General features: G+C 36.8%; 1 protein-coding gene across 1 annotated transcript in view; it reads right to left on the reverse strand.

Moving 5' to 3' along the window:
- Positions 1 to 8,583, reverse strand: part of musk (muscle, skeletal, receptor tyrosine kinase) — a 31,006-nt gene extending 22,423 nt beyond the window's left edge. The window contains 6 exon segments of the mRNA XM_026942453.3: positions 414 to 538; positions 1,514 to 1,655; positions 1,791 to 1,918; positions 3,657 to 3,808; positions 3,895 to 4,021; positions 8,463 to 8,583. Coding sequence (XP_026798254.3) covers positions 414 to 538; positions 1,514 to 1,655; positions 1,791 to 1,918; positions 3,657 to 3,808; positions 3,895 to 4,021; positions 8,463 to 8,583 — 795 coding nt within the window.
- Between the last annotated feature and the right edge of the window lie 2,989 nt (positions 8,584 to 11,572).

Consider the following 11,572-nt stretch of genomic DNA (forward strand, 5'->3'; position numbering starts at 1 on the left):
CATGATTGTGATCATATTCTGGTCTAATATACTTTATTCTCAAAGGTCTCCCTATTGATCTTTGTTTTTATTGTGTTGTTTTAATCAGCCATTCTGTTTAAGTCATTAATGTAGCTGGAATGATGTTAATTCTCATATCAACTGGAGAATGCAAGACCCTCAAGGCCTCCCGTTGGTGGACATTGCAGTTGGGAAATAAAAGTCAAGCAGTCTGCAGGAGCTTACTGTACTTTGTTCAAATCCCTGGTCAAATGACTGCAATTAAATTGCAATTAGTTTGTTCTCCAGAGCTCGAACAAAGATGATGAAGTCAAATGGGCTCAGAAGGCAAAAAAAAAAAAAAAAAAATGAGGAGGATAGAGAAGACTGTGGAAAAATGAGATATGGAGTGATATAATGGAAAACAAGCTTACTGTATTTCCATTTTCCAGCCAAGTGATAGAAGGAACAGGGTTTCCAGTGGCATTGCACTCCAAGGCCACTTCAGTTCCAATCTGCACTTTCCTCTCTTTGGGAACTTTAAGTATTTTAGCAGGAGCTGAGAAAATACACAGACATCATTAAAAAAGATGGGATGGGATGGGATGGGGGGGTCAGATGCTACTACACGGTGCACAGATAATAATGAATTAATGGATGTACTAATCCTTAGCAAATAATTAATAATACATTAACATACACAACAGCCTCTGAGAGATATATGAATAGCCATAAATAATGAACATATTCAGGTTTTAACATCTTGTTAACGCTTTCTGTTAATTAATATTATGATTTCTAGGATTAAAGGAAAAATCCACTCTCAATGACTTGCATGTCAGTATTTATAATTAATCTGTGATCTTCAATTTTATTTTATGATTCAATTCTGAGTTGACCTTTTTGGTTTATACATCTTTCATCAAAATGTTGGTCTGTTTTCTCTTTGGCTAAAGGATTTCCTACGATACTCACAATGCTGTTTGACTAACTGCTGATACTGGTGCTAGTAGGATTTAGTCTTTGCTACATTTTAACATGTATATTTCATTTGTATTTCTAAGATATCCTGTGTTATGGGTTAGTTTAGAAATAGGGGTGTTGGAAAACAAAAATGCAAAAGAATCTCAGATAAGCTAAACTTTATACATTTTAACTATAATTCAGTTTAAATTACATTGTTTCCAAACTCTTCATAATCTGTAAGACTTTTGTTAAGACTGCATCATTTAACAGAATGTGTTAACAACATGTTAATACTTAACTATTACCATCTTAACTATTACCATCTTATCTATTACCATTATTAGTGGCTATTCATATAGTATCACTCAGAGGCTGTTAAAGAATAAGCTTCATCATTTCCTGATGTGCTAAGGATTAGTGCATGTATTAATTCATCATCATTAGGAAAGCATTAGGTTTTTATTAATAAATACTTACTTGTAGACCTTACAGTAAAGTATTACTGAACTGTTGTCTAAATAGACACATAAATATACAGTATGTCAAGTGATTTTAAATATCATTTTACCTTGTACTTCAATGGTGACTGGTTTTGAATAGGCAATCCCAAAACTGTTCCTTGCCACACATCGGTATTGTCCTGCGTCCTCTTTCCTGATATTGTGAATTTTTAAAGCACCGAATTCCAAAATTGATATTCGGCTATCAACCTGAAAGTCAAACCAAAGACAATGATATGCCAATAGGTAAAAAAGACATGGATCTTTTTCTTTAACGTCATTATTTTCTTTATCACCAGACATACAAAACACACAACACACACACACACACACACACACACTTACCTTTATCAACTCATCACCTTTAAGCCAGGAAATTTCTGGCTTTGGATATCCTAACGATACACATGGCAACACTGCCTTGGACTCCAATAGTAATGTAACATTTGTTGGATGTCTCTTAATCTGGGGCTCTGAAAAGTAACAGTTTATCATTTTTTTAGTGTATATGCAAGTTATTTCAATTGGGCAGAGATTGTTCAGGGATAAAGGTTCCGTGCTAGTAACAGGAAGGTTGTGAGCCCAGCTCTGTACTAGGATTGTACTCTAACACACTTGTCACTTAAAATAAAATGAATAAATGTAATGGTTAAAATGTTTTTTAAAAATGTAAGGCTTAAAGGAGCTATTAGACCTACAATAATCATATGAAGTGAAGTGAAGTGAAGTGAAGTGACTTGTGGCCAAGTATGGTGACCCGTACTCGGAATTTGTGCTCTGCATTTAACCCATCCAAGTGCACACACACAGTAGTGAACACACACACACACCGTGAACACACACCCGGAGCATTGGGCAGCCTTTTTTTTTTTGCTGCGGCGCCCGGGGAGCAGTTGGGCGCAAAGACACATTACATGCACAGCAATTTGCAATATTGTCAAGCAGTAGAGCTAGCTAGTCTCGTGATGTCAAGAAGTGCCCTTTAGCCCTTGTAATGCTAAAAATTTTAACTTTATAAAACATTAATCTAATAAGACACGCATTTAACCATTCAGGAAATATGTTAAGCCCTCTCAGGCAACAAATTAAGATTTTACAAGGTTTCTTGGCTGAAAACGGCTGCATTTGGTGCTTTTTAATGAGTACCAGGGTTGATTTTTTTTTAGCATAGAATTAGCAAATGCGCTACTAACATCTATGCTAAAGTCACGAGGACCTGAAGGACATTCTAATGATTTACTTAAAATATTCTTTAAAATTGATCATTTTCAATCTATAATTTGGGTAACAGTGTTGTACATTCATAGTGACCTCATCAGTCAATATCACAATATCATTAAAAATTAAGAAAATTCCTGTTTCCTGGTGGACTTTTTCCAAATATTTTATGGGGTGAATGTATTCAGGTAACAGGGTTGAGTTGTAGTTGTTTTAAACAGATACGAATACAAATAGGAGACGTACTATTTGTGTTTTTTTTTTTTTTATATTGCTTGCCAAAAAAGGTTCACAGGGCACCTGGTTGAGACTAGATCCAATCAAGACTGGGTTCCTGCGAGACACGACAAAAAAGGTGCATGAACGGGAGGTTTTTCATGCAGGCGCAAGCGAGCGGTCACATATGAACCTTTTTGGACAAACAATACCATGTTTATTAACATGACAGTACTACTCGACGCATTTACAGCATCCTTAGTAACTGCCTTGTCAAATTAAAGTAGACTACTATATTGTTTATATTTTTGAAAATAGAACCAACTAGACTCGTTAGAAAATATCGCACACAGGTACAAACAAAAACATTAACTGCGTAACCGGGATTGAAAAACCAGTCCCACACATATCTCTATTTGAGACCAGTTATGAACTCAAGTGATGTAACTGATGTTGAGGGACTGTCAGAGCCAGAGTTCACACACCATGCTCACAGTGCTGGTCACTACTGAAACATCCCCATTCCCCCTAAATAAGCGCCACTAAGCAAATAAATAGCCAAATAGAGGGAGTCAAGACATGACGTAAATACCAGCATTCTCCCCAGAAGATCATGACTTTATTCTGAGGTCATTATAACAGGAGAGCATCAGGTTTCTGGTTATGTAAGAGACTGTAGCTCAGGTTTGGAGTTAGGAAGGATCTCTTCACATTTAGAATATTATTTATAAGAGAGAAAACATAAAGAATAGAAAAGATACAATATAGAAAACGTACTCATCTTTAGCTGCAAAGCCCCGCAGCTTTTTGCTGGTTCTCCAATCCCATTATTGGCGGTGCAACAATATTCTCCGCTGTCTGTGTCCTTCACATTGGGAATGATCAACATTTGGCCATTTTCTCTGATAATGTATCGAGAGTCATAGTGCCTGTAATAAACAGAAGATTTTATATGATGAAATCTTAGAATCTTAGAGGTGTTAATTGATGACAAATTTATGACATACTTACTAACCGTATAGGGTAATTATTACGCATCCATGTTATATCTGCTAAAGGGTGTGAGTCGACCTCACATATAAAAGTAGCATTATGATCCAGTAAGGCATCAACTGTCTCAAGTAAGGTGGTGATTTTAGGAGCTGAGAGAGAGACAGAAAAAGAGATGGATGGAGAGAGATTAATTAGCATCATAAACTGCAGAAATAGCATTCTCGATCTATTTAGCCTTACTAGACCTGGGCCATGAAAGGTAATAGATCTCAAATAAGTCACACACAGTGGCGAAACCTAAGCAGTCAGTGAATCAAAGCTAGCTCAGTTCCTCATCAATCAAGCTGTGAAAGGAGGACACATTTACAAGAAATATGACCTTAAATAGCAACAGCACTTATGGTGGCTGTTGTGAAATGAAAGTTTCAAAACAACATATTTTAAATTCTAACTGCTGCTCGTTGCAACACTAAAGACTAATAACCTCAAAAGGGGGTCTCATGGGGAAAAAAGGCATGTTGATAATTCCAATGACAAGGTGGATATAGCACTGCTAGCGTCATGTTGGCTTTATCTGTAAGCCTGCATAAATAAAGTTAAACAGGAACCAAATTGTTTTTGGGAACAGGGAGTTTTATTGTCATGATTCATCTGTTGAGTCCTACGCTCTTAAAAAAGGTTTGTTTTTTTTTTGATGGCTTCTAGCTTCCTAAAATAGTTCTACTTTGGAAAGTTTTAGATTTAGAGTGTTGATTTAACAGTCTTAGTCCAAAGATGTTAACTCTAACAAGAGCATACTCTAACAGGAGTCAGTAATCTTCCACCACAAAGCAGCAGGACGGTTCCCTCAGAAGGACAAACCAAAGAACCCAATAGGCTACCACAGGGTACCTTATTGTATGTGTATGATATTGAAAACTCCTTTAGCAGCAAGTGTTGCAAATGATTCTGATGGAAAGCTGTGCTTAATAATTGGTACAGTTCCTGCACCATTAGGCATGCTAACACAAAGTTTTCTGATTCATTTGCTAATCTCTCTCTTCTGACTGTTGTTATGCTAGTATGGTATGCTAATAGCTTATCTAGCTTTGTTTAGATATTCATCTACTGGAGGAAGCTGCTCAGACAATAGATCATCCTGTTTTTCTTGCAGCTTTTTTCAAACATTACCATTGGTGCTCTCATACACTATATGGTACTGTTGTGGTACTCGAGACCGGTCTTAAAACCACAAATCAATGGTCTTGGTCTTGTCATAAACTCGGGGGAAATTTTACTCTGTCTTGTCTCATCCTTGGCCTACAAAGACAATTTTTTTTTTGACATCACCCGAGACTAGTGACTATGTTTCAAAATACTTCATCCTCATATGTTCAAAAAAATATAGCACAAGTACTTATAATTCACAGCTGTATTTGGCCTCAGAAAGTTGTATGAGCCAAAACAAATTCTAGTTTTTAACACATTTTTTTTACTTGCTGTGTGCTTATATCAAAGGAAATGTGCTTTGATTTGCAAATCTTTATATGTGCTTTACTGCTTCCTGTTGCATTTCTCTTAAAAAATTAATCTTTTGTATAACTCATTTCATTTACCTCACGCATACTCCCTGACCACACACCCCCCACCTCCCTCCCATGTGTGCTTTATAGCAATGATATAAAATAAGATTACACTGCAGCACTTGCTTGAAAAATAGGCTACGCTTAACATCAGGGTGAGAAGGGTGAGAAGTCCTGGTGTTCCAATTCATCCCAAAGGTCTTCAGTGGGGCTGAAGTCAGGGCTCTGTTCAGGCCACTCAAATTCTTCAACATCGGCAACGTCTTTATGGAGCTTGCTTTTGTCACAGGACATTGTCGTGCTGGAACACGCTTGGACCCCTTTAATTCCAGGGAAGGGAAATTTTAAAGCTACATCATACAAAGGCATTCTATACAATTGTGTGCTTCCAATTTTGTGGCAACAGTTTGGGGAAGAACCTCATATGAGTGTGATGGTCAGGTGTCTACATACTTTTGGTCATATAGTGTATGACACTACATAATAAACACTTTTGCAGGCCCACTTATAAATTCTCACTTTATATGCCCTCACCAGTCACAAACAGGGATTAGAAATAAGCTAAAAGAGTATTCTATAATGAACTGAATGTATGACACCAAGCATGTGATGTCCAAGCTATTTACAGAGTCAGCCTATGTTTTTCTAGATTGAAAATAGAGACAACAGGAGGAGACTCATTAAGAAAGACAATGGAACAGGCCAGTTGTTTCCTGGTAGAACCTGTCATGTCATATCCATGTCTGTTTTAGCAACTTCAGTCTCTGAATGTATATTGGAACAAGAGCAAACTTCAACAGGAATCAATCCGACCCAATCTGGTGTCAACTTGAATCAAGGTGTCTCCATCAGGAACCAATTAAAATCAGTATGACTTGATAAGGAGTAAATAGCTATCAACATGAGTCCATCAGAAATGAACATGTAGGTTGGAACCAATATGGAATCAATATAACTTCTAATATGAAAATCAGGAAGCAAGTTGACTTCAAATCAATGGTAATCAAAGATAATTAATATGACTCCAACAGGAATCAAAATGACTCCATCAGGAATAAACATGACTCTTTCAGGAATCAGCCAGGATCAATATAACTTGCATGCCATGCAGAATCTGCATGAGTCAATCAGGAATCAATATGACTCTACTAGGAATCAAAGGTAATCAATATGACTTCATAACAAATCAGTAGGAATTAACAGGAATCAGTACAACTCCATCAGAAATCAGCTGGGACCAATATGACTTTAAATGGAATCAATAAAAATTATAATCTTTATTTGTGACACATAAGCAAGTGGCCAATGCTTACATGAAACCCTACAAGCAAAATTCTGATGTAGCTAACACTACAAACCCACCATTGTTGATTTGTTAGCCAATATAAGTCACTCTCCAAGTTCACTTTCCTTTTGTTCAATTTATTTCATCCAGTTCTAGTCCCTGCACAGCATGTAAGTCAATCCTCCGACAGGTTCAGCCAGCGACTCCGTAATTTACACCATGACTCTGCAAACTTTGCTGATTCCCCACTCAGTTTTCTCACGTGGAAATATTAGCACTGGCTGACTGCTCTGTCTCGATCCTCTGGAACACAGCCTGGCAGTTCCTGATATGAGAATCAGCGGATATGTCACCTCTTCCTCACACTGTTCCTGAACTTTTAGAAGAACATCAGCCAAAGACTTACTTCGCACACAATTGTCTATGCACCAGACCTAAACAAACTCTCATAATTTTAAGGCATCTGTAACTTGTTTAGTACCAAACCCACCTGGACTACAAACCAAAGTACACCCCAGAAACCAACACTGATCTCAGAGAATGCTCTCTCTAACATTCACATCATCATTCCTGTTTTGTTCTGTAGTGCCGTAGTAGTTCTTTTACCGTGGACAGGATAGCTGTCCTTTGCTATAAAGACAATGAGAGATCATTCATTTATTTTCCATTGATGGGACGGTTTTACTGCAGGTATTTGGTTGTAATATATCAGTGTCAACTTTATGGCTTGTGGATCTAAGCACCCTTCAGAGCAGTTTGTCAAATGCAAACAAAACATTTGGTCAGTAGTCATAAGATAATTTGTCATACATCTACAAAACACATTTCCAATGATGATATGTAATGCATAATAATTTTGACCTCATTAGATGTTCATTAATAGCCTATTGAGTACACAATAGTCAGACATTTGTAGGAGGATCCTTAGAGCACGGGTTCTCAAATGTTTTTACCATCAGAGACCCCTTTTAACTGTTAAAAAAAATCACAGAACCCCTCAGGGCTGATTTATTTAACAAAGTATTTAAAAAATTATACACATTATTTAAATGTGTACAATAAAATTGGTTATTTATTGGGACCAGAAAGTTTTTTCCCACCACTGTAACAAAATTTGAATTTGAATCATGGAACCCCTGGCAATGCTTCATGAACCCAAAATGTCCCAAAATGATCAAATAAGTCTTCATCAGATACCATAAACAGATATGTAGTTGCGGTTTTAATTTCAGGTTTTTCCAGCATCACATCACAAGGCAATACATTTCAGCCCAAGGAATATGACATATTTCTGAAAATCAGAAATGAATGAATTTAAATCCTGTCATTACTTTGACTTTGACATGTGCAGCCATTTTATGTAGCAATTTAAAAAGATTGTGATGAATATGTCAGCTATGTAAATACTTCCCATTAAACATGTAAAAGGGATCAAATATAAGCTCACTAATTTTATAATTGCCTGTTGCTATTATGTTCCACTAGATGTTATTCATAGTCTTGAAATTATGATGTCCACAGTAGCAGATTTATATTAAGGTGCAAATGCCGTTACAGTGTCAAAACTTCAACACCCAGTGCTGGATCTTTCTCATACTGATCATGGGATAATCACAGTAAAAGTTGTATTGAAAGAATTTTGACATATATTGCTATACAGAACAACAACTGTGAAAGTAATTCACCCAAGATAAGTTCTAATCACTGAGGCTTTCAACTGTAACACAAAGCACATTGACCCACCTCTCTGTACGCCACTGATCAGGCTGAGATGCAACAGCAGGAAGATCTGCAGCACTGGAATGTTTTCAAGAAGCTTCATATTTAAAGAAAGCTGCATTTCAAACTGTCTTCAAAAACTCATCCGTCAGCTTCATGTTAAAATCCCTGCAGTAAGTCTTTCACAGGACAGTTTTCCACAGCGTGTGTATGTGTGTGTGTATGCGGCCCGGCCACGCTGTCTGTCAGTGCTGTGCATGTATGGTTTACTGAAGCAGATGGACAGCAGCAGCTGCTTGATATCCGTGCAGAGATATGAGCAGCTCAGAGCTCAGAGGAACCTCACGGAGCCGGTGGAGACGTAGAAAGCTGCCTCAGGAAAGGCCAGAAAACTATGCTCAGTTACCTAACTCATACTGAACCCCTTACATACATATAGTGTGTTTGTGTGTTCTGTGGTGGCGTTAAAGCTTGTCAGCTTTAATATGGTAAGTTAGTAGGTAAGTAATGTTATGAGGAAAACAATAAGATAAATAAAATCATGGTTGGTTACAAAAGACTGTTCTGTGATGAGGTCTACAATAAGTGTGTAAGTACAATAAAAAATAAAATAATAATAATAATACACTCTTAAGGAAAAAAGGGGCAGCATTTTGAAGAGTTTCTGTATCTGAAGGAGAAACTCGTTGTTACTGGGTTTTACAGAGAGCCTGTAAAGATTCCCTAAAACGGAAAATACTGAAAAATGCTCTAAGGAGCCAGGCTTGGTTGCTAGCTAAATACAATACAATACAATACAATACAATTAAAATAAAATAAATATCATCTTGGTTTGGTACAAAACTATAAATATTACAGTAAATAAGTTATAACAGTAAAGTACAAAATTGAAAATGTTATATAGAAAGCATGCAGGATATGAGCTTGTGTCCTGTGTAAGGAGTAAAACACACATTTGGGAGTGTGCTGTTATAGGAGAATAATCAACCATGGAGTGGAGTGGAGTGATGTGGCATAATGGAAAGCAAAGTGACTGTTACCAACCCAAACTCACTTATCAGCACATCCATATCCAGTATTTTATTATTTATTTATTATGTTATTATTTCTGCTTATACCACAGAAATTTTGAACAATTACAACTGCTTAATTAACAAACAACAATCATGCTGTTCATTTATAGTTACTTTAATGTTGTAGATTGTTCACCAAACGACATCGTTGCTGTTACTTACATTCTAACAGGTAGAAACTGTTGTTACCGCACCAGCCTCTCTTTTTTCTCTCTCTTGAAGGTAATGAGACAAGAAATGTAGTTTGTCATGTTTCTGAGTAACTGCAAAGTGTAAAGTGCAAAGCCTCCTGTTCTGAAGGCTTTCCTATATCAGAAAACATATCACTAGAGACTCCATCCAAAATGCTAAATAAACTCTCCTCATAGAAAACATTTTAAAAACCCATTCTTGTGGAGCATCTACCATACAAGTCCCTGTGTAAGTTGTTGCTGTAGAAATGATAGTGTATGAGAATGAGCGCATTAATAATAAAACCTTGCAGCCAAACTGCTGTCAGAGCTGCTGTTATAGAAAATTAATCAATAGCATCTGACCAATCAGAATCAGGAATTCAGCAGTGATGTGGTATAAATTACATTGTACAGAGTAATACATTGTGACGGTGAAAGTAATATCATTTTATAATCCATAAGTAGTGTGTTGAATTGAGTAGGTCAGTATTCAGAATCAGAATCAATATAGATAGATAGATATATAGATAGACAGATATATAGATAGGTAGATAGATATTGATATAGATATAGATTTCACCATTTATGTTACACATACAAGGAATTTGTCTTGGTGATTGCACACATATGTAACATGTAACATACTTAACAGAGAAGTGCATGGACTATTAACAAATATTCAAGAAAATAGACATTTAAGGGAAATTTAAGATAAAAATAGAATAATAGAATAAAAACTTAGATATATAAAGAAACAATTGTGAAAGTCACCAAAAGATGAAGAAATGAAAATATATACATGCAGCGTCTGAGGAAACAGAAATAAAATAAGTATTGTTTACAGTATGTTACAGAATGATATGAACATTGTACTGTTGTGCAGGGAGGCATTGTGCTGCAGAGGAATTAGCGCTATAGGAAGAGCCACAGTAAGAGATGCATAAATAAGTTCACACTTAAGTTAAAAAAAAAAAAAAAAGGCAGTGAGTAAAGCCTTTTGGTTAAATGTGATTGTGGCAGGACATGTAATCTTCTCTTCAGTATGTGTACACAGATCTATAGTTTCCTTTGTGCTATGTGAACAGTGCAGATCAGCTCTCACTCATAGCAGTCATAGCAGCAGTATGACTGGCGTGGCGTCTGCATTCAGGAGGCTTTTGTGTGGTGGACCCACCTGTTGCCTGTTGGCCTGTGCACTCTGATTTATTTTAAGCAGGGGAATGACATTTCCCAAAGTATGTGTTTATGCCCCCATCTTCTTGGCTTCTGCCTTTTAGGGATATAGTTGGGGAAAAGGATAAATAAGAGCTCAGGTTATTCTAAGTGTCTCAGAGAATGGAACAGAGCCAAAGACTGTGCAAAGATTTGTTTGCTGTTTCATTCAGTCAGGGATTGAAAAGGATTTGTTTGCTGTTTCTTTAAGTCAGGTTTGGAGAATGCTACCTCTTCAAGGACATCACGTGTAAGTATATGTGTGTCAGCAGACTGTGGGCTTGTAAATACATCAACTCTGAATTGCTGTTGTCACATGCAGCGTGATGATGGATCAACGAGGGCCAAAGATAAAAGCTTCCACCCACGCGCAGATGTGAAAATGAAAACAAACGCAGCTTCACCGGGGACATGCTGTTTTCAAGAAGCCATAACAAAGACAAAGACTCATAGCCAAAATGACTTTATGGTTGAAGATGATCATGAGGGAGGAAGGGGACCTGGAAGGATGGACTAAATGTAAATGAGTATGAAAAGGACACAAAAAAACTTCAGGCTCTTAGTCATAAATGCTGTAAAGCTTGATGATGGAGCTATTAACACATTGTGCTTGTACAGTCCTGTTAGCTGTTTAAATCTGCCAATGTACATGCCAGGTACCAATTAGTTTAGCACA

This window comes from Pangasianodon hypophthalmus, chromosome 17 (assembly GCF_027358585.1).
Source record: "Pangasianodon hypophthalmus isolate fPanHyp1 chromosome 17, fPanHyp1.pri, whole genome shotgun sequence".
Taxonomy (NCBI): domain Eukaryota; kingdom Metazoa; phylum Chordata; class Actinopteri; order Siluriformes; family Pangasiidae; genus Pangasianodon; species Pangasianodon hypophthalmus.